Raw genomic sequence first — 27,946 nt, forward strand, 5'->3', positions numbered from 1 at the left:
AGTCACAGTGGAGGCTTTATGTTGGACTGCAGGTGAACTTGCATCTCTTCCAGTTTCTCCCTCTCCAAGGGAACCCTCAAACTAAACTCTTCCCTGTTAACCCAGTTAGACGCCTGATTTCCCCTGTGGGGGATTCTCTGAAACGTCCGTCCTACTCTAGTTTTTTTGAGGAAAGCAAAAGCCACAGCAGTAAAAGGGGGGACTGGGAAGGAAGACACCCCCCTCCCAAAGGTGAGAGGGGGGGAAGATGGCAGCTCTCGCCAGCTCTCTCATTAGACAGAAACGGGCAGTCAAGGACGACCAAGCCAACAGACCAGTAGCCAACAAGCGCAAGCCCTGTCCTAAGAGCAACAAGTCCTTGTGCCAGAAACAGATCCTGGTTCTGATCTCCAAAGTACGACTATGCGGGGGCCGAAAAGGTCGAAATGACAAAAGACCAGGTGAGTCACTGCTGTCGTTATCGCTTTGGTTCCTTGTTCCTTTTCTTGCTCATACACTGGAATACATGTGGAATATGTTACGTTTACACAAGTCAGAATGGAGTAAATGAGTTTGCAATTAACTGAATACAAAATTAAATACACAAATTATGTGTATTTTATTTCAGTCTAGTCAATTGTTCTACTTAAATCAATATGAAACCTCCAAATACATGTTCATATCATTTTGTTCTTGGATTATCTCATGTGCAAAAAAGGGGCAATTAAAGCTGCAGATCAACATTATACCACTGTTTAGGGTAAGGGATCGTTCAACATGCCAGATTTTATGCACCAATAATCTCACAACGTTAAAAATGTAACATTTGTCGTCTATAGAGCTCATAAAACCTAATATTTTAACATTAGTGTTTGTTTTCAGGGCAGACACCTTTTATAGCTTCACTTGCTTGACACACTGACCAATGGTAACTGCTGCCCTCAGCCCTGCAACGTAAAAATAAACAAGCTGTTGAATAAATGCAAACCTCAGCTAAAATGACTTCCCATACCCCCTAATGGAGTTTTTGCAATCCCAAACACATAATTATGCAGAGACTTGCAGGAACAATAAATTGTGTAATTTGCTGAAAACCATCATTGCACTTTTATGCTCCAAGCACTCCCTCTAGTTTTATGCACATCTGCAAGTTGTGAAATCTAATGCAAACTCAACTGCACACATTTTTTCCAATAAAGCAGGATTTGGAATCAATGTGTACATTGAACACACATGCACAGCATTTTTTTCATGCACGGAGCAAAATGTTTGCAAAATGATTTCTGGTTTTCATTTATGAATTGAATTGAATTTATGCAGCACCCAGTGAGTGACACACATCCACACCAACATATTCATACATATTCGCACAAGCACAAAATGTTGCCGGAGGGAGAAAATCATTTGTTTGATTGAGATTTTATATTTATATTTATATTTTTATGATACCACTGAATGCATATAATAACACTTCAATTAAACCATACTAAAGTCAATAATATAACATGTATATGGATATTAATAATGCATGTGTCTCATCTGTGAATGAAGAAGAAGGGAGATATCTAGAAGGGATTGTAAGAAGCTATATCTCGGTGCTCCAGGTTAAAAGAGAGCAATAAAAAAGGATGCATTTAGAAATCATTGAGTGACAAAATTGTGCCATGTGACATTTTATTAATTTTTTTATAATTAAAAACTATTTTTGCAAATAGCAATGTAGTACACACATTAGTAAACACATATAAAACACATAAAAATTAAAAAAATGCAGTTATACACCAGCCCTGAGTGGTTTACAAAATACTTTATATAAATATACAGCACTGTGCAAATGTTTTAGTCACTAAAATACACAAGATGATTTTAAAATAAATTCTAAAAATAGTTTTTCATCACCAATTAGCTAAATTATTTAAACATACAAAGTGCAGTAAAAGGAACAAAACCTAAATCACATCAGTATTTGCAGTGTTTCCCCTGTGCAGCACCTTGTAGAAGCTGCAGCAGTTCTTCTGTAGATTCAGGTTGTCCCAGTGTTTCTGTCTCTTTATGTGATCCCAGACTGACTCCACACTGCCGAGATCAGGGCTCTTGGGGGTCAGATCGTCTGCTGCAGGACTCCGGGCTTGTTGTCCTGCACAATGAACCTTGGATCTGATGGTGTTGTGTGATAAGAATATAAAGCATCTGAAGTACCTAAAACATCTGCACAGCACTGTATAAATATCTGTAAATAAATATCAACCAGTTAATCAATTATTTTTAAATGAACTTCCTATCAATACTACCAAAGTAAACGTGTTGGTCATCATGGCTAAACCAAATTTTTAAGAATCTCTATGCACCTCTGACTCAAGATTGTAAGTTTTCCAGTCCATCCACTACTGCAGGCTTGAGGCAAGATTATTTTCAAGGGTTAGGGTTAGGGTTGTTGCCACTTGGACTGAAAAGCCTGTCTGGGGAGAGGTTTGTAGCAGGAGGGAGTGCTTCTATAGTTATGGAAGGCTCAGCAAGTATTGGAAAGTTTTGTGTGTTTTTCCATCATGTATATCTTCCTCTTTGTGTATGGAAGGTGTTAGCAGGCACAGCATCCTTAAAGGTCAGAGAGAAATCACCATTTGCTGCTCTCTCTCTGCTCTGTTTAAAGAAACCTTCCATGGACTTCTTGGCTTTCACGCCTGGGGTGTGTCAGCAACTTTGAGGTCCACTTCAGTGCTACAGCAGTGCACGATTTTTGGTCAACATCCTTATATCTGTAGATGACATGAATCCATACAACTGAGATTGCATTTCTTTTTGCAACCAAACTCTTGTTTTTAATGAGAACAAGTTGTAGCATGATGTGCTTTTCCTTACTTGATATCACGTGTCCCGCAATGTGACTACTGCTCGTGCACACATTGCAATGCCAATGCTACAAATACACATTGTACAACTCCACCTCAAACACAACCAAACCTGCGTAAAGCATGTCCTGTTATCCATGCTGGGTAACTGTCAGGTTCTCTTATGTTTTTTCTCTTTGAAAGCAGAGCTTCGACACTGAGACTCTGAATGACAAGTAGTGTCATGTGCTGCCATCATTACCTTCTCTCTTATCAAAACCTGTCAAGTGAAAAGACAAATGTGCACCACAACAGGTCAAACAATGCATTTAAAAAGTATTTAATCTCCTTAATGTTGGGGTTGCAGGTGCAGCTTGTGTTGCTCCACTGGTTACATATTAATAAATTATACAATGTGTCATGTTTCTGTGTTTAACATTTTTGGTTTAAGCTCATGTTAAATCCCTGTATGTAATCTTTCCATAATTCTTTAGTAAACACACTGTTGTATTAATTCAGAAGACAGAACAATCTAATTTCTTCATTTGTGTTTGCAGTATTCTTTTCTCCTTTGGTGTCACTGGTAGACTGCTGAATTATTTAATTCATGACTGAGAAGTGTTTTACTTTATTTATGCACAATTAGTAAAGTGTAGTATGCGGAAGTTAAATTATGCATAGTACAGAAATGTCGCTGAACAAACATCCTTCATAAAGAGGCTGCGCACTTTCATGGCTGATTGAGGAATGAATTTAGAGTGTGTCCCCCCCGGAAATAAAGACTGCATCTGAGCAGACTGAACGTGAGAATAATGAGCGATGAGCAAAGATCTGTGCTTGATGACTTTCATTTCCTTCTGCCCCACTCTGGTCATATGTGTCTACTAAGCTTCAAAACAGGATTGCAATTTGAAGTCCAACACATGGCCAAAATGACGATAAGCTGTCTTTAGTTCAGCTTGTATTGTGGCATGTGTGATACTGTTAGGTAAGAGAAATAGACTTTCATATAAACAGTTTCTTGGTAGTGGCTGAACACATTTAGGTCTCTCTGTCATTAGAAGGGATCAACTATCTTGCCACCAATGGCAACCAATTAAGTGTCATAGAAACCTTCATCTCTATGTTGCTAACACATTACCCTGATTTTCACATTGAATAACTGTGACATAACAATAGTAGTAGAAAACGAGTATTCATGTTGCATTTGTTCTATGCAGATGATCCCTTTTTTTTTTTTTATAATGAAACTGGTTATGATTTGTTTACATAACAACACCAGATGTTTGTGGTTCTTTACATGTATGATGTTCAGTCATGAATTGCATTTTTTCCTTATTTTTGCCAATAAATGGAAAGACAAGACAAGGGTATGTTCAAAATCACTCCCTTGTCACTATATTTACTGCATTTACTGGTTACCTTTTTTGACTGTTTAGATTATAGGTTATGCAAATGTATCCACAACATAGTGCCCTCAAAAATTCCACTTCAAAAATTAGAATATTAGTGTTGTGCATCTCAATAATTGACAGTGATGACCTCTCTAAAATTAAAATGTAATGTTTACTTCTCACAGTGAAAAAATAGCAAAAGCATGAATTTCGTGGTGGGACAGGGGCCAAGAACTGGCTGTATCAACATGTACACAATGATGATGCCAACATGCTGATGTCTACCAGGTACAAAATTGAAAATTCAACCTGATGAAATATCATAACACATATTTCATTTAAAAAAAAAAAAAAAAACCAGCAGCCTAGTGATAGTGCTAGTAGTGAAGTCAAGAAATCACTATAGTTAGATTCATCTTCTGGAGAGCATAGACGTAGCATAGACGCAGATTTTCACAGCTATCCATCCAGTTGTTTTCATATTTCAGTCTGGATCAAAGTGGGACAACAGACTGAGCTTGTCATCAATAAAACCGCACTTCACTAACATGAAGGTGTAATGGTGAAAGATTGGTGTAATGGCATCTAGTGGTGAGATTGTAGATTGCAACCTTCTGAAAACCCTTCACACCTTACCCCAAGCATTTCCAGGTGCGAGAGAGTACGGTGTCCATCATATTTATTTTTTTATACTTATTTAACAAACTGCGTTTCCCTGTCTAGACCCAGTGCTTGGTTTGTCCATTCTGAACAACATGGCCGCTCTCTATGTAAAGATTAAGAAAATGCAACGGTTGGTATATTCTGGCGATTAAACACTAATGAATATGATATTACATTTCTGCTAATAGATTGCTGTAAATACTTCACACTGAACACCTTTAACACATTTCTAGAGTGATATCAGCTGTCACATCATAAAACATCTGCATGTATATCCCCAACTGTCGATGTCCAATGTTAGGAAGTGTCTGACACAGTAGCACAAAGGTGCTAACTTAGTTAACATTTTATGTATTCAGCATATCTTCAGGATGTGAATTGACTAAAAATTGATTTGATAAATAATATTTTTTTAAACAATGATGGGCATAGTATATAACAGTATATAGATGCCAAGCAACACTGACTTGCCAACGCAATTATTCATGACTACTCAGTTACAGATTCTCCACAAGAGGGAAGTAATTGATCAAAACATACCGAGAGTACAGGCAAGAAACGTGTAACTGCCAGGTCATTTTTGTTACTTCTTATTTAATTTCAAATCAAAAAAAACTTTGCAATTCTGATCATACGTTGGTTGTATAGATTTAGACAAACTGTGATTACAGTCAAATGTATGCAAGACAAGTGCATAGCGTTTGTGATGTATGCATAATAGCTTGCAAGTCATTTGCAAGTTAATACTGGGAAATATATTTTTCCTAACAGCACAGGACTGTAGTTCCTCTACTCGCTGTGTTTTTTGACTGACTTTTTCTCATCTTATTTTCTCAGCTGTCATATTAGCATTACAGCACCACATATAAGCTATATTTACTACTGCCATAGGCAACAGGCTACTGAAACGATAGGACAAACCCTGCTGCTGATACATGTGGCTGGCACAAATACTGGATGAGATTGTTTATCATGGAATTTACCTGCCTCTCTACTCCTCATTCCCCTTTACTATAAAAGAGACGCCTTCAGGGGCTATACTGAACCCCCGCCCCGGCCCCCATCAACAATGTTAGTGATTAGCACTAATGCGCACTTTTCAGATTAACTCAGCTAATCACTGTATAAAGACTCATCAATAATCACCCCCTTCATTTGTTGAAGGTGGAATCTGACCAATACCGCCAGCTTACCCCTGTAGACAAGCACATTATCTTACACACATGAAATCTGTTTGCATTTAGATTCAAAATTGGTCAGATACGTGATATGAAGAAAGAATCGTTTAACTACTTGGGGTTCAGAGAAGAGAAATGTATCCAGATTTTACAATAACAGTACTATGATAATACAAATATGCATTAAAAATAGCAATACTATTAGCTGAGTTATTAGAATCTAATGCATACAATAGTGCAAACCTAGACATATTGTAGCATTGAATGGTTGTTTGTAATGGAGGTGCACTGTAGTACGGTGTAAGAGTAAGCAAACGAGGAGCCAGTCGACAGTTGGAGCACAAACGTAGGCTCCGGCTGGCGAGCGGCAGACCAGGTTACAAGGAGAGCTGCAGCAGAGGATAGCATTAAGCTGACCCCAAGAGATCAGGGCAGCAAACCTGCTTAGTCAACAACACCTGATCAGACAATGCAGTGTTAGGTAGCTTCTCATCACAACTTTACTGACTGTGACAGGGGTCAGAGAGAGAGAGAGGAACAGAAAATGAGACAGAAAGGAAGGGCGGGTCTGCAGAGATAACCACAGGCTTAAAGACAAAAAGTAGAGATATCACTGATATCAGAGAAAATGGTTGTAAATGGTTAGAGGTGGATAGCAATGATCAGATGTGAAAACAGATGAGCAGGTAATCAAAAATATGGAGAAAAAGTGGGGGAGATAGCTGTGGAGCTTAAAGGGAAGGTGAAGGGAATGAAAAAATGCTGTGAATCAGCCTGTCACAGAGGTAGCATGTGGAGAAGAAGATGAGATGAGAAACCATGGGGCTGGAGATTGCCACTGCAAAACAGTCATCACAATCATGAAGTTCTTCTATTGTTTAATAATCTGTCTGGAAAGTAGGTTGTCTTTAATTGAAAGCTGAGGATTTGGCCTCTGTGTGAAGGTAGAGCTGGCGATTCATTTCAGAAGCAATTTTGTTGCATTTCTTGAATTTCACTTTTCATTTTAATGGCAGTAAATAAATTAAATGCACTGACAACTTCTGTTGTTTGAATGTCATGCAGAAGTGTCTATAGCAACCGTCAGCCAGCTTAAATGACTTCAACGTGCCCACTGGGGGTATGAGGAGACAAGTTTGTGAGAGGGCTCCCAGCTGAACATAATGTTACAGCAGAGGATGGGTCTTCATCAATTCAAAGCACAGCTTCCAAAGCAAAGACGAAAAAAATATGATGAAGCATACATCATCCTTGGCTTCACCAGTACGGTGGTGGGTAACAAGGAGAGACCACAATGTGTTGTATCTGAAAATACTAAGAGTTTTGACAGTGTTAAAGTGAATAAGTTATTTTGTTCAATAAGCATTTGCAGTTTTGCATGAATTATAGTACTTAAATTAAATCAATTCCTTTGGAGTTTGGAAGCAAAAGGCCGATTTTCAGCCTTGAACAACACTTGTTTCATCCGAGGGATCTAAAATATCTGGTACCAAATGGTGTTGTTGAGGATGGGGATGCAGCTGTTCATGCGTAGGAGTATTTATCTAGTTCACTGCTTTGTCCAAGATGTACTCAGCAGATTAAACCACAATGAAACAAATGAGTTTCACACTCTTTTTAGGGTTTCTTATATAATTTATTTTAATTTATAAGATTTATCTTTGTGCCTCTGGCTAAAGGAGAGCTAAATTCTCATTAACTATAGTCATTTTCATAGTATTATTTCAGTAGAGTTCAGAGCTGGCTTGTGAAAAGACACTTAGCTCTAGAAAGGCTGCTGACATGGCCTTAAGTCCTATTCAGATCGAGAGGGGAGGATCGAGTATACAGTGAGCATGCTTTTGTTTTTCTGTCAACTTTCCAACACCTCCCACACATACCTGCTAAACTGAATGTGTGGATGCTTTGAGTAAAGCTGACAAGGACAGATTAAATTTTACCTCTAATAAGAGAAAGAGAGTGAGAAAGGAGGACACCTAGAGATACGTCGAAAAGGCAAACAGCTAGCAGAGAAGAAGAGGGCCATCAACGGGAGACGTGGTGCAACAGAAGTAGGAAGTACTGAGTCTGGTGAAATGTCAGGATGTGCAATGTCAAGCAGGAGGATTATGGGCAGAAACAAACTTCACACGTGGATGCACATGACAATGGCAGGCACCACGTGTCTTGCTGGTGAACATAGTTGACATATGCTCCTATGGATTAGTGCAGGTGATCAAGCTAACCAGAACATTCCCATGGTTGTATTGAGCTGAAGTTGACCCAAACAGAAGAGGTAATCTTTCTTTTGTTGATGAAAGAGTGAGCATGCAACATGTAGAATTTTCAGATGATACACTCAAGAACACAAAACACATCAAACCAGCCTCATAGTTTGAAGCTTATGTGAAGTACAGTGGCAGGGAAAAGTATGTGAATTACTTGGTTTTCTACATTAATGTGCCATAAAATGTGATCTGATCTTCATCTAAGTCACAACAACAGACAAATGCAATGTACTTAAGCTGATAACGCACAAATATTCCTCAGGCCTTTGTTGAACATACCCATTAAACATTCACAGTGCTGGAGGAAAAAGTAAGTGAACCCTTGGAGTTAATAGCTGATCAAACCTCCTTTGGCATCAATGACTTCAAGCAAGCACTTTCAATAGCCCTGGATCAGAATTTTTGATCATTCCTCTTTACAGAACTGCTTAAGATCAGGCATGATTGTAGGACATCTGGTGTAAACAGCTTTCTTGAGCTCATAGCACAGTCTCAGTATGGGGTTAGGGTTCTAGGCTGTGATTGGGTTTTATTTTTCTACAGTGGATTTACTTTGATGTTTAGGGTCACTGTCCTGCTGCATCACCCATCTTCTACTAAGATTCAGCTAGCAGACAGCCTCCCTGACATTATCATGTAGGATATTTTGGTAAACTTGGGAATTCATTCCCTCTCTAAAGGCAATTGGTCCGGGCCCTTTGGCAGCAGAACAAGCCCAAATCATGATGCTCCCTCCACTTTACATCACCTTTCTCTTCATGTTGGTAAGCTGTAACCTATTTGTGCCATACACAGTGCTGAGTATTCTTCCCAAATGATTAAACTTTTTTTCATCAGTCCACAAAACATTTTCCTTGTAGCGGTGTGGATTGCCAAAGTGCTCTTTGGCAAACATCAGGTGCACAGCAATGTTCAAAGACTTATGTATGTGAACACAGATGTTTGCCAGTTCCAGTGATGTTTTCAAACCTCTGGCCTCCTCATTGAGGATTCTGCGTCGTGCCTTTGAAGTAATTTTGGCTGGGCGGCCACTTCTAGGAAGAGTGGCAACAGTAATAAACTGTCTCCATTTGTAGACAGTTTGTCTAGCTGTTGACTGATGGATGCGCTAACACTTGGAGATGACTTTACATCCCTTTTCCAGCCTTGTGGAGATCAGCTACTCTTAATCGTATGTTTTCAGAGATCTCTTTTTTGAGACGTAGGTGTGCAAACACCTGGACTCCAATAAGCTTTAGTAATCTAAAGTAATCAGTGTATAGGTTAATTTACTATTTCCTCTAGCACTATGAACGCTTAATGGTTGTGTTCAATAAATACAAAAGAAATTAGAATTGTTTGCATATTATCAGCTTAAGAACATTATGTTCTTAGATGAAGATCAGATGACATTTTATGGCAAATTAATGCAGACAAGCAGTTAATTCCAAGGTGCTCACATACTTTTTCTTGCCGTTGTATGTTTCTGCTGTTTTTGTTGATGTTTTTGTATGTTTATTCTTGGATACACCGAGTTAGTTGACAAAGAGTGAAATGCAGGCAACAGCAAAGTGATCAGTTTATTAAAAATACCAAAGCATGATTGCCCCCACTACTCATTGATCACACAGAAAAATAAGCAAGAAACAGGAGAAAAATTACTGAAAACAAAGATTTGTTGTAAAAAGAAAATTTGTAAAAGAAAAGTCAGTCAGAGACATATGTGTCTCTGTACAAAGAATGTGCTCATTAAAAAGTTGCAATTAAAATCTAATTATTACAGTTTACTGAAATGCAAGATTAAAATCCCACATGACACTGTTGACACTGTCAGAATCCAACCATTTTATTACAGTTCAAAATTTGGTCTGCTACACGTAAGTCCCCGACTGATAGGCATCAGCTTGTTTGTTGTCGTGAGTAGCTTTTCCACTAAAAGAACTTAAACTGTAATCATACAGCTTCCCACAACACCAACTAGTTCAGGCTTCTTTTATAAAGCAGAACGTCAATCCAAATCTATACTGTATGGTGACATGGATGGAATAAACAATGTAAATTTTATTTGCTGTTTGGGAGGTGAGCCTGGTATATAAGAACTAGTATTAATATAAATTTCATCTTACACAACACTCAAAGTAAGAGGTTGACATCTGCCGCTCTTGCAGTTTCTCTGCTTCACATCATTAAAAATCACATCCAGCTGTTTGATTCACTTCTGAATCAGAGAACAGAAAATGACAGTGAGTAATCTGGTGGAGAACAGATTCCAAATCATTTCCGAGGGCAAAAGAGAAAATAGAAAATGAAGCATAGCTATGTTGGGTTGCACTGAGGCACTGCTATCTGAGGGTAAAATAGTAATTCACTACTGGAAATGTTACGATTCCCAAAATACCTACACTACTTAAAAATGTACTTAGACCTCCAATATTGTGCAATTTCTACTGAAAAAATCAAAACTAGGCAGGAAAACACATTCTCATATTCTGAATCAAAGCCTGTGACAATGTCAACACCTTAAGTCACGTTTAATGATCAAGTCCAGTGGCGGAATACTTATTTCCTGTTTGTAAGAGTAGCATTTTTAAAAGAATTTTAATGTAAATACATTGTGTTTGATGAAATATTTGATTTCTGTTTTGCTCACTGGCATGCATGTTTGCATATCCCATGTGTACTGTGCAATATTTTGTTAAAAGCATATATATGTGCCTACTTCTTGGTGTTTATATCTGTTTCTGTAGTCTCTATTCAAATACAGCTGTATGATTATCAAAATGGGTCAACTCAACTTAACCTCAGACAATTCAGTCCTCTAGCATCTCTACTCGTGTTTTCCCTGTTCTTCCCTGTGGGAAAAACACAGTGTGTACAAATTCTACCAAACTGTTTCAACCAAATCCTTGCAACCTCAGATTGTGAGGTTTTTTGTCCATCACTATGCTGTTTAGCTGTTTGTTTATTATTTGATCATCACGCAATGTGACAGAGGTCTAGAGCCCTGCAGGGGTACAGAGGAATGTTTGTGTTTATTTGTCCTGCATATATTAAAATGCCTATTTGTGTCCTTGCTGGGGTCTCCGTGGGAAAAAGGATAGGTGGGTTCTGCCTCAGTGTTTTTCTATTTCCTGTGTAAAAGCACAAACAATAAAGCAGACTTCAACATGAATAAAGAAAAATTTGGTTTTCTAATATAATGAATGAAGCTGTGAGATCACCGTATGATACTGCCCCACATCACTGAGTCTCTTGTAATGAGCATGTTAACTGTCAGTGATGTGTTCCTATCATAATGCTAATGCAGCTCATATGTGATTATTGAATGTGTGTCAGGGAAACACTGTGAGTCCTATTTGCTCCTCCTCGTGTTTGACATGCTCTTGTCAGCACCATTAATAACCAATGATAGCTCTGTCTCACTTATATGAACTGCTGGCAGACACGTGAAGTGATTTATGAAACCTTGAATTTAAATGAAGAGGCCAGTGTTGTTGGAGTTGCAGGCTATGTGATACACCTCATTCATTCCTATTCAATTCTTTGACCTCACTGCCATCCTGCCATCCCTCTTGCTCCTCCTCTACAACATCATTTTCAATGTGTCCTCCCCTGTCTCCCCTCTCTCAGTCACGCTTGTCACACTCAGTATCTTTACATCGCTCTCTATTGCTCCATCATTGTCCCTTTTCTGTTTCTCCTGCTATCTTTCCCTCTTTGATTTCTGGACAAAGCTTGGGCACTTCTCAGCATTGCCTCCATGTGGTTAACTAGCTTTCATGACTTCATTCCAACCTTGCTCCTCTCCCTCTCTCCCCATCTATCCTCCCACAAGGTGGATAATTACTAGCAGCACTGTAGAGCTCATGGCCCAGTTTAGAAAAGAAAAAAAGGAGGGACCATGTTCTCCTTTTATTAGAAGCACAATCAAACTCTACACAAGAGACAGGCTCTCACTTCTTTGCCTGTATGCAGTACATACACATATATGTGCTTGAATGCATGCAAACACACATGCACTGTATGGATGTACAAACGGTGAGAGGGATATATATATATATATATATATATATATATATATATATAGATAGAGAGAGAGAGAGAGAGAGAGAGAGAGAGACAGAGGCAAAGACAAAGAGACAGAGAGAGAGAGAGACAGAGAGACAGAGAGAGAGAGAGAGAGAGAGTAGCTGAAAGTGAAAGAGAACACCATGAGAAAGGGAGAGTCAGGGAGTCCTGAAAATATAAGCCAAGGAAAACCCCTGTTGTTTAGTTCTATCAGAGCAGAAGAAGAAATGCCCTTGGCTGCTCGGTCATGCAGGCCCCCAGTAATTACCTCCATTATCAATATGAGTTTGGCTAGAGGGAGATCAGCGACCGAAATACAGAGTTCAAATAAAGCCAGATAAATCCTACAGTGTAACAATAACCAACAGCAAGACATACACTGATAAGTGATAAACTTCAACCACTGCTGAATTTCAGAGCAATTACATTACAGTGAAGGGTTTAAGTATCTTTGATGGCAGCCATGATGTATGAAGTGATTACCTTGGGTTCTTATGTGCAATGACCTCAGTTATACAGACACACAAACATAACTGCTGTGTGACTAGGCTCCAACTCCCAATTGTCCCTGCTGAATGTGAATTGACGAGAGGTATGTCTGTGTAAACCATGAAGCGATTACTGCTGGGAATAGGGGAAAACCCGGTTTAATAATTACATAATTTTTCACGCATTCACAAAACTTATTTACTAATCTCTTTGAAATTGTCTCCTTAAATATAGCTCCCCAATATGATGGAATCACAAATTTCATTCATCAAATATGGGCCATTTTCCAAGTGTCTATTTTGTGCGTGGCAATTTGGGGAGGTCACTAAGAAACAGACCTGCTGATGTGTCAGCATGTTGTCTGGTGTGCTGACAGCACCTGTGCGCTAATGTATATAAACAGACAGGGAGCTCTCTGACCCACACTGACCTGGATCAGTGAATGCTGTCTGTCACTCAAGCCTACAGATGTCCCAGGAGTAACGAATGTAATCACAAGCCTCCTCTCCAAGGGAAATACCCAGGAGAGTCAAGCTTGCAGGATGTGTTCCCGGTGTATTTTGTGAAATTTCTGTGAGGCAGATGTAGGTGTACTCAACCTGTAAGATAATGCGCACTCCCCGCTGTTTCCCAACATGCACTTCACCTTAAATTACTCACAACAAATAAGATATATATGATTGGATTAATCATGACTAATGCAATTATATAATGAAGTAATACTTCACAAAGGACAATTTTGTTGCCTTTATGGTAAGCTGTCAAAAAATGGTTGAATTATTCTCACTGGTGCCACACGTCAAAACACCAGGTGTTTTAAAAATTATTAAGCATTTAACACGCACATTATTTTACACTAGAGCTGCAACTGCTTGTTAAATATTCAACTGAACAACCAAAAAAAAAGAGCAACTATTTTGAGCTTTCAGATAAATGCAGGACATTTAGAAGTACAACAGTTCTCTAAAATATAGTGGACTGCAGTAGAAGCAGAAAGTAGCAGAACATGGAAATATTCAAGTGAAATACAAGTACTGCAAAATTATAGGCTGCTTAAGCACAGTACCTGATTATATTATTATTATGATGATTTAGGCACCACCACTGCATTTTAAGATGTTTTACTCCAAACAGTAGATTATTTTTTGGGCTATACCTCTTAAAACGGTGCTTCTGGCCCCCTGCCACATACAACATGCTCTTACTATTTGAATACAAGTAAGCCCTAACATACCCAAATAAGCTAACATGACCTTTGAGTCAGTTGCTTTCTAAATTGTCATATTCTCTGTTTACCCTTAAGTAATAGAGGCTACCTGTCCATACCATGCCACCTTCATAATACAAACATCTGCTTATTGTTCATACAGACTGCTGTCACTGTCAGTGTACTTCACCAGGGGTTATAAAAAATATAACATTAGTCCGTTTGGTAATATTGGCTCACTATTATGTGGCTTTCAACACAAACAAGTAAGTTAAAAAGGGCACTGCACAATTGGACACGTGAAATTTAGTTTGCAAGTCATGAAAGTACCACACTGCCTGAGAAAACAACCTGCATAATGTCTTTTGTGCTTCTGTAGGGAGCTTTCTGGAGTTTAAAAAAATAACCCTGATGATGTCGTCAGGGTTATCTCAGCTTGGGCTTGAGACTTTTAATAGAAATCCTGTTCTGGAAATTCACATTCTGGGGTTTTAAGGAAGGCAAGGAAAATTAAATGAAAGATGTTATCCAGCTGCGTTATGACAAATGTAGAATCCTGTGTTTTTGGTTTGAGTCATTATCATCACTATGGAATAAAAGTCTGCAATTTTTCTGCAGCTTCAATTATGATTGTTTTTTAATAATCTGTCAACTGGGAGTCCCCTAACTTTATGTCATGCAGCGCCAGAACTCTCAAGTCAGCATTTAAACAGCAGACTGGAGGTTACAAAAAGGTGGGTTCCATTTCAGTGCATATATGACAACAACATAAGCCATAAATATCCAGGATAAAAAAGCATCGTTAACAATTTTCCATTAAATGCTGTCAAAACGAGTAAAGGTTTTAAAATTGATTGTGGAAAGAATATACATGTGCACACAGATCTTCAATGTTATTTAGAGAATATGTATTTTCAAATCTGACTCCATTTGTTTGTGATTTTGTCCTGACTATTGATGAAAGGGCTGTATTACACACATGACAATGTGACATGTTTGTGTGTCTGTGTGTGAAAACACACTGTGGAGATGTAGATCATCAAAACTGTGAGATAGGAGCAGTTTGCACATGGGGATGTACTATTTTACTGGTATTTGATGACAGAGTCAAGTCAGTGTTATGATTACGCACAGTTTTGCTCATTGGCATGTTGTTCAAAGATTTGTTGGTGCACTGAACTATTAGAGCCAAAAATTAGCCAAAGCTATATGTATTATTTGTGCAGGCAAATGCAGCTGAATACTATAAAGGTCAGGCTCCAACTAACAATTGTTTATATTATTTTACAATTGTGAAATAAATAACCATCACAACTTCGCAAAAAACTGACAAACCATCAACTTAGGGTTGCATCTAATAATAATTTCCTTTATCAATGAAACTGCTTATTAGTTTTTCAATGTATTTTGTTTATAAATTGTAGGAAAATTGTAAAAAAAATACACTGATAATTTTCTTTTATCTTTTATCAGACAACTTAAATACATACCTATGCAGTTGTCAATCATGCATGGCAAAGGAAAGAACTACATCTTCACATTCAAGAGGCTGTGACAGCTAACACAGTAATGAATCAATTAATAAAATGGTTAATGAATAATTTTATGTTGATCACATAATATATTAATTGACTAATCGGTGCAGCTCTGAATCAGTAATCAAGAAAGTTGCAGATTATCTAACTAGTGAACTGTTTCAGCATGAATCACAATGTGACTCCTACTTCAAAATCCCCACCACTACTCATAGTTCAGTCCTAATAGCAAAACACATCATGCACAAAGTACAAGAGTATTATGCACACACAGACTTCTGAAGTGCACTTAACAAAAGAAAAAAAAAACAAAACAAAAAAAAAACATGACTTTGGGCTTAAATATTTCATTGTTGCAATATTTGCATGTTAATAAGAAAGAGTCCTACAAGAGCTGTTCTTTAAAATCATCTATGAATCTCTTATGCAGCTGCAGTAAAACACAACTGTTACGACTGTTGTTGGAAGTGCACTTTCATTATACTGGATGAGAATTTATTGTGTGTCAGTGGTGGGATGAGGGTTTTTAAGTTTGAGCCAGCTCTGCTAAGTGAAACATTAGTTTTAATGCTCCTGACACCAAGCATGGGAGTTTTAATTGGAGCCATGTTGCAAAAGCTGTCTATTGAATTTCTGCCTAAATGTGCTTTTTCTCAAGCATATACAGCCATCACTCTTAATGAAATGACAGTGTCATCTCATTCATTCTGTTCTTTGGATGCTCCTCTGCTCACTAGTCTCCTCCCTGATCCTCCCATTTCCCTCTCTCTTTATTATGTCTGTCTACTTTGTATCTGTGGGGAAAAGCAATGAACAGCTTCCCTGCTCTGATTGGATGATGTATGATGTTCTTAGGTGGGATGAAAGTGTACATAACTCAAAGGATATGAACTAGAATGAGGTGAAAAGACAAAGAGTGCTGAAATGTTTTTTCCAAACAGCTTTGAAAGAGAGAACACAGGGTGTGCTACAGATGTATGCCTGTAACAATGGGAGTAGGTCACAGTTTCACTGATTTTTCACCTCTGGCAAACTTCCTTTGGGAAATAGTCCTCAGATCTCATAACTGCATATTGTGCCATACCCTGGCTCCCTGTGCTAGCCCAGAGAAGACAGCCAGATTGCGCAGTGCCCTAGGTCACTCCCTGGGGAGTGTGTGTAAGGGCATGGGTGGAGTTTTGCGGAGAGGGAACTCTCTGATCCCCCAGTTCTCCAGAGGCTTTGCCATAAACTGCTCCTTCATCCATGTTTCATCTCTCTCATTAAAGCTGTGCTGAAGGAGACTGGTCTGTTGACTGGGCCTGACCTGACTAAGCAACTGAGCTTTAAGCTACGTCAGGGGAGTTACAGGGTTCTCCTTGCTGCACGCTGAGGCAGCAAGGCACCGAGCTCAGGAGACAACTCAGATTTCCACAACACACCAACTGGGGGCACATGTGATGTCTGAGAGCTGCTGCAAAGATTCTGTCTTAAACGAACACGAAGCAGGCTGCAGGGACTCCACTCATGAAACATTCAACCCCTCTCTTCACCGTCTACCCAGCCTCCTTGAGTATACATAATTTTTTAACAGGCTACAAACTTACTCTCTCATTTAACTTCATCCTCTGATGGTCCCAACTCTTGCTAAAAATAACAGCAGTAGCAAAACAATGATGTGTTTAAGTTATACATGCAGTTTATTAATCAGTAGCTGGATAACCTGCTGCTACAGAAGTAGAAATTGCTTATATAATATTTATTCTCAGTGTTAGGTGAATTAGTCCAAAATATACTTTGGGCAAATCACTAATTAATTTAAAAACTGTTATTGAATACTAATAGTCAAAACTCTCTTTTTTATGATGAAAATATTTCTATTACCTCTAGAGAGAAACCTCTATTTCCCAATAAGAAATGTGTAACATAAATGTATTCTGTATTCTTTTCTTTTGTTGACTGTCAAGTGTTTTAAGGTTAACTACGTCTTCCTCTATTATGGAAATGCCCTCAGAGATCAACCATCAGTTCCGCAGGGCATCTTTGCTCCTTTGTCAAACTAAAAAAAATGTGACACTGATGCCCAAAGGGCCTTTTATGTGACTTTTTCTTTAACTAGACTTATTACAAGAAAATAATTAGTGAGGCAATTTAGGATTTTGTTATTTCTATATTTTAAAGAGCAGAACTACAAGATTGTATTTGAGCAGTGTAGTCCTTTGTGCTAAATGGTTGTGTCAGCTAACATGCTCACAGTGCTAACTTGACTTTTAGCAGGTACAATATTTAATACTGTCTCTACATTACTTCAGTGTGTTAGATTGCTAGCATTTGCTGTTTAACACTAAAGAACAGTTTTAAATTTTGACTTGATAATGGCGCCATGAAAAAAATCAGAGACTACGTGACAATAAGGAACAATCTATAACTAATAACACGCAAATCATGACATTGCTCTTATTGAATATGTCACTGAAACATTCACAGTAGAAGTTGGAAGAAGTAGTGCTGTAAATACTACACACACTTAAAAACTCCTCTATGGTTTGTGTCTTTAGGCTTTTTTAGGGTCTGTATAGCATTTCTGCTCTTTGCTTTGAGCCGCAGCACCATTCTAATACCATGATGTTTTCTTGTGCTCCCTTTGCAGAGCCACAGCTGAAAGGCATTGTTACCAGGTTATACAGCCAACATGGATACTACCTGCAGATGCAGCCTGACGGCACCATGGACAGCACAAGGGATGAAAGCAGCTCATTTTGTGAGTGCGTTTCTCTTTATAGCCTACATGTTTTTGCTTGTGGTAATGGCGTGTAATTTGAATCAAATTATTTAGCGTCTAGTCTCTACCTCCACTTAAAGGAACTGGCTAGAAGCCACACTGTTCTAGACGCATGGACAAGAACACCTGCAGACTTCAGCTCAAATATAGAGCTGCTCAAACTTTTACAGGAAGCCAAAAGTCCAACTTTGGCAAAGTTAATGCTGAAACAGAACCACAGTAGGTTTCACACTGTGCTGTACAGGTATTGTGTCTGAAAAGTCACAGCAAAAGTTAGGATTATGTCAGCCCATCTGTCAAATTTCCAATTTGTACATTTATTTTAGTTTTTTAACAGGAAGAAACATCACATCAAACTGCCATTCAAACTTTGGCAATTTGGCTCATACGCAGAAGTACTTGGCAAAGTGTTCATTCTTATTACTCATACTGAGATTGAAGCCACAAATAATGATTTTGATTAGATCTGCAGTTTAGTATTTGAAGCTTATAAAATACCAAAGTATAAAATGCTTCCAAGTGTGTTGAAACAAGGTGAATATTCATGCTAACCTTTAAGCAATCTAAATTTGGTTTTCAGACCAGAAACTATGCAGAATTCTCTCCCTAGTATCATTCCTTTGTTTTTTCCTATTTGACCTTGTAGACTCAGCCCTTATTCAAGGTGTAATTTCAATGTGGCAAATTTTATAAATGTTACTCAACTGAGTCTCAACAGGTTTAAAAAATTGTTTATCTAATAGTTTACTGAATCTGTCTGGTTTTCACTACATTTGCTCTCAGCTCCATTTGTCATGGTAGAACATTTCTATTATTATCCCGGTTGAGAGGCAGTGTAAAGTACATTGAAGGTGACATGGTGTAGTGTTTACATAAACATAAACTGAGAGGTCACAGCATTTGGGCCTAAGAGAGCTACAGCATTTGGCAGTGACACTGCAGCCACTGAGCCTGCTACAATAAGGACAGAAAAGCAAATTTTGTCAGTGCTTTGATTTCACAATCTTCTCTGACTTTGTCAAACCCTGCCCTCCTCTTTTCTTTTTGCTTCCCAATTAAGCACAGTTCAACTTAATTCCAGTGGGACTGCGGATTGTGGCAATCCAGGGGGCAAAGACAGGGCTGTACCTTGCAATGAATAGTGAAGGATACCTTTATACCTCGGTAAGTATATTTTGGCAAAAGCTGCTAATTATGTGTTGTGTCTACAGTATATGCTTTGCATTTTTTGTGTGCCTAATTGCTCTAGCATAGTTTGCACCAAAGTTATGGATTGCTTGAAGGGACAGTAATGGTATTCAAAGACCATTAATAAATTAGTGTTAAAGAGGCAGAGGTGATATACCGAGAGATAGAGAGTGAAAGACAGAATGACAACTTGTTAGATGGCCTGTGTGAGTATTCTAATTAAAACTGGAAAGACAGCAAGGGAGGAACAGAGACAGAGTCGTGTGCATCTTTAATCTTTATTATGTCTGGGGTGTTTCAAATTCTGAAGCTTAGGAACTGCTGACAGATTATGGGTCGAGGACAGGCACATAATTATTGGTCATGCAAAAATATATACATCTTAAAGGGTGCAAGTCTTAATCATTTTCGTAATCTGGGTGATGTGGACCTGTATGAACAAATTGTTTTCTGCCCTATTTTGAATAGATTTCATGAGATCTTTGCATTTGAAATGGATGAGGTTCAGCCTGAAAAATATGATGTCACATACATTGAAAAAAAATCTGGATTTAGCAACATTTGAACAAAATTTAATTCAAGTAAAGTTTCCAAAGCCTTTATTAGCGGCAGGTATGCACATCGCTATTGTTCAATTTTGTGTTTCATTTTACGGTTTAGGATTGTACAGCCCCATAACCTTTAACATTCATTATTAGAGTTTCACCAACATTTAATACATATGCTAAACTTAGTTCTCAAGTGCTTTTAGGCCAATCAAGGCTGCACAGAAGCAAGCAGGCTTACATAATGAATGTCATCAGGTTCTGCACTTAATTACCTAATGCATAAAATGCTTCCGTTCCTGAATCACTGTGTCTTTTACTTAGCTAACTTCTTTGGAAACTTGAAAGATACACAAACTTTGTGCAACTATGTACTGTACACTGTCTTAAATTCAAATTTTATTTGAATTTGTCAGATAAATCTGAAAAACTAACTGATTAAAAAAAGTTGATAGTGAACATAGAAACGGTGGGGTATTAAAGTCAGTATTGCAAAGTAGACATGAAAACTAGCCAGATTTTATGTTTAATAAGGGGAGGATTTGTGGATGTTAATGTATAAAGGTATGAATGGCATGGTTATTCTATATATATTTAAATTATATATTTCTATGTATATGTATAACCTTAGTTATATAAAACTAGTCTTCAATTTAAACTTGAGAGATAGAATATGTACCATATTTTCCGGATTATAAATCACACTGGAATATGAGTTAGTTTTAGCAAAAACAGCCTTGTTAAACAGAAAAAAATTTATGTCGCTTCAGTTGCATTTCTAATTATACTAATTACAGTCTAAATTACCCTATGAAGAACTCTGAATTCATTCATCCTTGTCAAGTAATGTTAAGCAACTGTGTCAGTGTCAGGGAGAAGTTGAAGCGGCCTGTCTACCGTCTCTCTCGGGTTGCCTTAATGCCAACACTCACTCCAAACTTTGTTTCAGATGAATACTTAGCTAGAGTTTAGTGTGAACATAAATGTTTTTACTTTTTTGGCAGTACAGTAGGGCTGCAACTATCTATCATTTTTGGAGTCGAGTATTCTACCGAATATTTCAGCGATTACTCGGCTAAGTTAGCTTTTTGCGTTTTTTTAAACAATAATACTATTGTGTAATTCACGACAGAAACGACAGGTTACCTTGAAATGACGTTACCTCCGCTGAGTGAGCTGGTCTGGTTCACAACTGGATGTTTTCTGTTGAGATGTAGAAGCATTAACAAAGTGCTGTTGTGGTTCGCCAGTTCTTCTTTACAATACACGCATTGCAACGTGTTGTCATCTTCTTTAAGTTATAAATGATCCCAAACTTTGGACATTTTCTGCCTTTTATAGACGGTTTCGTTCTCTGCCAGAGCGCCAACTTTTGATACTGAAATGCGCTGTGCGACAGTGATTACAGTCCGTGTGGAACAATGATCCCCAGGCACAGCAGGACCGATAACGCAAGTGATAGTAATTAAACCAATCCTCGAGGCAAAGAATTTGCTAATTCGACTTAATGACAGTAAATGAACCCATATAAGTCGCATCACTATATAGGTCGCAAACTAAAGCAAAGGAGTAAAAAAATGCACAACTTATAGTACGAAAATTACGATAGGTATTTCCTGGCCAGCTGTGCTTCCAGTGTGCAGAGTAATCAGCACCTTGGACAGCGCAAATGGCAGTTTCAGTGGTGTACAATCTGATCAGCATCATGGGCAGAGCCTGAAACATAATTTTAATAAGATTAGTGTGCCTTAAATTTGGTGCATCACCTCTATGGACAGAGAGGAGTAAGGGCTTCCACAGCAGTAGTTAATAGCTATACTGCATCTCGTACTGACTTTTTCAGAGCATTTCCTCTCTCTAACACACATACAGTAATAGGAATGAGTTTCTAGTTGATGATAGGTGCTGTACAAACAGAACAGCCGTCTCGTTGTGTAATATCATGCATTATTGATTTCATGACCCCACATTATTCTCTATGGCATGTTTGATGTACTAATTTTCTGGTGTAGGCGGGAGTGCAGGTGCTATGATATGGCCCTTTATAGAGAACGTAGCTATTTGCATTAACATTGAAATGCACTCCAAAATAAAAAAAGTAAAACCAATGGGGAAATAAGCTCATAACAGAAGTTAAGGGTGAATGACTGTGTGACCCGTCCCTTCTTTTCAGTTGTTTTTTCATCTTGATTATGCCACCTCTCCTGCAGCCTATTGGTGGTTATTATGTTGTTTTATGCTGAATAATTCAATTATTGCATGGCCCTCCCAGATATGTGCAGTGATCAGACTGAGACTCAGAAATACTTTATTAATTCCCTGCCTATTTTCGCAATGATATATGCTGTTGGGCCAAGCTCTATAACAAGCAGAGCCACTGCTGCCTTGTTTTAGACATAAATCCCAGCCTCACTACTTATAGGTGACAAAAGGAAATGGCTGATCCTGGTACAAAAATAGAGCTTGGCTCATCCGTGCCCCATTTTGTAATCTATGTGCTCTGGAGAACTCCTCACAGACTGAGAAAGACAGAGGAAGAGAGAAAAATGCTTGTGTTGAAGAAGGCTGACATGACTGTTGACAAGTATTTACAGAATCGACTTCTCTGCCAATCAAGATTGAGACACAAGCTTTGTTTGTTATTGTAAATATTTTGTGCCTTCATCCAGAGCTTTGTGCAGTTTACATATTTTCACATAGCTACAGTCACTGTTGAATTGCGGTAGTGTTTCACTGCTGCTCTCTTATACCACAGTGCAAGTTAAAATAAAGAATGTGTGATGTAAAAATAATCTGTGCAAGTGAGTAACCCTGAGCTCAGACACAGGGATCAACAAAATACATGCTATTTGCTAAACCCAGATGCTAATGAATCTCTCCTATTAGCACAGATCCGTGTAGAAAACATTCAGGTAGCAGCTTCTCAGTTTTAGCTGTGACGTGACATGATCACTTTCCCTGGATAAAATGATAAATATCGGCGGCTGCAGGTCATGTCAGCTGTCATGACATAGTTCTGTACACAAGTTGAAGGGAAAACCAGTAAATTTACCTGGTTATAGTGCTCTCTGAGCACTCTGTAGGACGTCTGCCCTCAGCCAAAGACTGTAAGAGCAGAACCGTCACTCTGTTGCAAAGCTGTACAATCTTCAGCACATCAAATTTACTGAAAAATTTTGTTTTGTTTTGTTATTTTGACTCATATTCAATAAACATTTAGGTAACATTCCTGATACTTGAAGTATAAGTATTAAAATCAAACTTGCATTAGGAGGATTAGAGGCTAACAAACATGCCTTTATTTGGGTTTTAGCAGCAGTCACATTGTGGGTATGTTTAATCAGGATCAGTATTTTTTAACTGACCCAAGGCTTCAGTGTGGTTCTCTTATGTTTGTCACCTCTGGCTTGAGACAGGACAAAGCTGCAGAGTGTTTATGGTAGTTTAATGCATTTAAAAATACTCTAAGGACAACAATGCAATAAATCCTATTGTTGGTGATCTGTGTACGACACAGAGAAAGACAGACACGGAGATTAAACAAAGAGAAAGAGCAGGGGATCCTTTTGTTGTAAAGCTATGTCCTCTCTATTCTTTTAATGGGAGAAATACATTGACATGCAGGACAACACTAGCAGCTAGACAGCATCATTCTTACCACAGGACAGGAGAAAATGTGGACATTAGAAGAGTGCCAGAGAGAATAATTGGCCAGAGCAAGAGAACGGTTGAGGTGCAGAAATGCAATGATAAAGAGAAACATTTTGCCAGGAAGCCAATTAAGAGCACTTAGGCAGGGCAAAACTTATTCTTTCTGACAGATTCATGATCTATCTTGGATCAGCACTCTCCTTCCAAAACTGTCTCAGGGCTATATTGTAAAGCTCATGATTTACAGAGATATGAAACAGCTATGGGATGGTGGTGGTGATGAGACAACTACTACAATGAAAGCAAAGGGTCTTTTTTCATAAGGGCAGCAGGCAGTGTAGAGGGTCAGTTGCTACACCTCACTCAAGCTGCATTATATTGACAGGGGCCTTCCAGCTGTCAGTCAGCTTTACAGAGGCACGAGTCCATGTTCATTATCATCCACTCTGCTCTTATCATGTAAGCATCATGCCTCCCTGGGGTATCACAAAGCATCAGAGACAGACCATACATGTGTGGTGTTAGACAGTATTAACTGCCAGTCTCATCCTGTATAAAGCCCTCTTAATGAGCACGTCTATGCCCTACTGACTTACGTAACACGCCGTGTCACAGTGCATCTACATCTGGCTCAACAACAACATCAGCAACATGCTCTGCTGGTGACTTCCTGTGCTACAAACCCACACACACAAGATTGTTGTGAGTGAGCTTCACATTTCAGTGGGTTGCTGCAACAGTAACGCAGCACTATGGGAATATGGTGGGATTACTGCAGCTGGACAGATTTCACAGCTTCCCATAGATTTCCCAGGGAGCTAATGGGAGGGTCAATAGATGCAGGGAGACTGCATGACACTGTGACCCCTGCTGTCTAAATAAGGGACTGCAAATAACAGCACGTCAGAAATGCTTAAACATCTTCGGAATTCTAGAAGTAGATCTGCATTTTCAGGGGCATTAACTGTGATTTCATGTTTGTAGATGCCTGATGAAATGAAAAATAAGTAAGATATTAAACATTATTCATGAATTTGCTATATTTTTAGTCACAACTTTTCTTCCTGTTCTTATATCATATTTACATGCAAGAAAACGCATTTAAGACTTAGCGAACTCTGTCCTACAAGTGATTTAAGTGTATTATTAGCACTTCATTGTCTTTATTTGGTCGTAGGTCCAAGCCCAGTGTATAGTGGCATGGAGAGTTAAGCTTTCCAATATATGTAACCAGACACAAGGGATAAAGGAGGTGGTGCGTGTGTGCATGTGGGTGGGTTGAGGTTGGGATGTTGCTCTGCATCATAAAAGGGTTCTTCCCATCTTAGGGATTCTCAGCACAGATGTTACCTATTAACTTCCTCTGCTCTCAATTTATTTTTGGCTTGAAACACAAAAGGGAAACTACCTAAATCTCTCAAAAAGACCCTCTTTAGGTTTTTATTTCAGTTCAAATCATTCAGCCATCACACTTTAAAACGAGAACCCACATCTGCAGCAGCTATGTAGGTAAATCTGGTGGTGAGTGATGTCATCTGGATGTAAACCCTGGGTGGTTTCTGTAGTTCTGCAGCAGTCTGGAGGTTACCTCAAGGTCACTCTCAGATAATGGGGATAATTACAACAACATATCTGGATCAGTTCAGGACACACAGATTGTCCACTGTCCAACTCATGAAAACTCACATTACAAAAACATTTAAAGTTCTTGATTGTCCTGTTTGCTCTCTTAGAATCATTTTTTCTCCAGAACTTTGAAGACTACTTGGATGAAACACAGAAGATACAGGTTCGTCATTAGTTTAATTTCAAGGGATTGAATATGACGGGTAGTTAAAGGATGACTTGGGAGAGGGGCTGGTATTATTTTGGAGGTTGAGGAGAAAGATATCTTCTGGAGTAATCGATTCTTTTTTTTCATAGCATCAGATTGTGGATTGCTAGTGATTAAAGTCATTGTCAGATCAACCTTTTAGTCCTAGTGGAGAAGCAAAGAAGCCCGTCTATGCCTTTCTATCACTTACCCAGCAACCCCTCTGTCCTCTCCAAGTGATCTCTTCATCCTGTCTCTCCTACCTTTCCCCTTCTGTCTCCCGCACTTCCCAGCCCTCTTGCACTCTGGCCTGATTAATAATGAATGAAGCGGATCATGTATCGATCCCATCCTTTTTGTGTTAGCGCAGCAGAAGATATCAAACCTGTCAGAGGATCTTAAAATAACTCTGCAATGTGGTGGCAGTGGTGGTGGGAGAGTTTGTTGAGTTAAGGATAGGGGCTTAAATGGGCATTGCTGGGGTGAAGCAGAACAGGGGTGGAAGCAGAAAGGACACAAAGTCCTAAATGTCCATCTCAGCTAAAGGATGATGTCTCCCTGTGAAGGGGAAAGGTGATGATTTGTGATAAGTGTGAAATTGAAGGTCTCTTCTACTTTCTCAATCTACCTTCACTTTATTAAAACTTGTCTATGCCAAGTTGTAATCCTTTGGCACTCTTCTGTTGTCTTGAGTCTCAGAGAAATTCTCCACTCAGCCATTTCTGCCCTGCTGCTCTCACTTAATCAATCCAACAGATTAGCTTTGCTCTCTGACAGGGGAAGGACCCTATCGAGACCCTGATGGAGATTAAGAGGGATGTACATCTGTCGCTATTGGTTAATATCACCAGTCAACAGTATGCAGGGTTCAGTAGTCCTTATGTGGAGGACAGAAAGGCAGGGGAAGTGATATGGGATCACTTATGACAACTACCTGAACTGCTGGATTTCAACAAACCCCAGCTGACTTGGGCATGAGGCAGGGTAGTTGAGAGATCACCAGTTTATGACACAGCAATGATAGACAAATAATCATCTGAAACTGAAAGGGTGCTTGAAGAACATTTTCTTTTGTATCACCTCTAAATATCACCTTGTCTAACTCTCATTTTTGGAATTACTGTTCTAATGCCTGTGGGTCTACCTACGTTTGAGCAAATAAAGTTTCTCTCAAAAGAGGCAGTGCACTTTGATAAAGGTGGATGATAGCTCAGCTCTCCATGCAACCTTCTGTAAGGAGTCACCAAAATCATTAGTTTTTGTGACAGAGCAGTAACATATGAGCATTTACTTATAAATGCTTAGATGAAGCACAAAAAAGGGGTGGCTTAGAGCAGCCTCTGGAGCAGTCACTGCTGTTTGACGTCAAACTTAGTCCTTTACATGGGCAGTATATTACTTATTGGATGTCATTTGTCTTTTCATCTTCTCTGCTCAGTTTCTTTGGAAAATGTTACACTTGGCAGAGTTATTTCTTCATATACTGTATACTATGCATCTTTGTCTTACTGTCCACAAACGTGTAAGATGGTCATGCTTTCAAAGAAACACACAACCACATTTAATTCTGTTCATCCTTTCTCTTTGGAAACTAGAAAACTAGAACTACAGTCAACCAGTCGATGTTTTTCACTGTAATGAACTATTTTCTAGTGATTGTGCCTCCAGTTTATATTCAAGGATTCAAAAGTTTTGTCATCACATCAGCACATTACTTTCCCTTTCTGTCCCTTTCTTCTCTTCCATATTTATTTTCAGGAGCACTTCACTCCAGAGTGTAGGTTCAAGGAGAGTGTGTTTGAGAACTACTATGTTACATACTCCTCCATGCTCTATCGCCAGACCCAGTCTGGCCGCTCCTGGTATATCGGTATCAATCGTGATGGCCAGGTCATGAAGGGCAACCGAGTGAAGAAGACCAAAGGAGCCGCACACTTCCTGCCTAAAGTTATAGAGGGTTCGTGTCCTTCATGTCACTTAAGCACAATTCAGACCACTTTATCTTGGTTATTATTTACGTCATTCTATCTTTGTCACACAGTTGCAATGTATAAGGAGCCATCGCTACATGAGCTCACCATTGAACCAGTGAGCCCTCCTCGGAAAACAGTGAAGACGTCAGATTCGCCGTCCCTTAAGAACGGACAGAAAGAAGCTCCCAAGGCTGATGCGTCATAGCACAGGAGACTGAGGGTGGGACAAAGGGTAGCAGTGACACTGGGAACACCGTCGCCTACTATGCACTGAAGGCGGCTGTGGGAATGGCCCTCGCTGGCCACCACGTTCCAGAAGTGCACTGCAAGATGCTGAGGGATAAAGGGTCAGCAGTTCATCAGCAGCCATAGCGGCCTGAGGAGTCCCCCCCTCACCTGTCACCACAGAATGAAAGCCCAGGGCCTGA

General features: G+C 39.0%; 1 protein-coding gene across 3 annotated transcripts; it reads left to right on the forward strand.

Moving 5' to 3' along the window:
• The first annotated feature begins 247 nt into the window (after positions 1 to 247).
• fgf11b (fibroblast growth factor 11b) lies at positions 248 to 27,946 on the forward strand. 3 transcript variants are annotated; one of them, XM_026328416.1, is made up of 7 exons: positions 248 to 450; positions 2,276 to 2,280; positions 14,735 to 14,775; positions 18,219 to 18,327; positions 19,409 to 19,512; positions 27,304 to 27,502; positions 27,587 to 27,723. In XM_026328416.1, exons 1-7 carry the CDS (start codon positions 248 to 250, stop codon positions 27,721 to 27,723), a joined length of 798 nt encoding a protein of 265 aa, XP_026184201.1. The 3 variants fall into 3 exon arrangements, with proteins under 3 accessions (XP_026184201.1, XP_026184203.1, XP_026184202.1); XM_026328418.1 differs by lacking the exons at positions 2,276 to 2,280; positions 14,735 to 14,775 and adding an exon at positions 27,935 to 27,946 and having other exon boundaries at positions 248 to 440; positions 18,217 to 18,327; positions 27,587 to 27,699; XM_026328417.1 differs by lacking the exons at positions 2,276 to 2,280; positions 14,735 to 14,775 and having other exon boundaries at positions 248 to 440; positions 18,217 to 18,327.

This window comes from Mastacembelus armatus, chromosome 14 (assembly GCF_900324485.2).
Source record: "Mastacembelus armatus chromosome 14, fMasArm1.2, whole genome shotgun sequence".
Taxonomy (NCBI): Eukaryota; Metazoa; Chordata; class Actinopteri; order Synbranchiformes; family Mastacembelidae; genus Mastacembelus; species Mastacembelus armatus.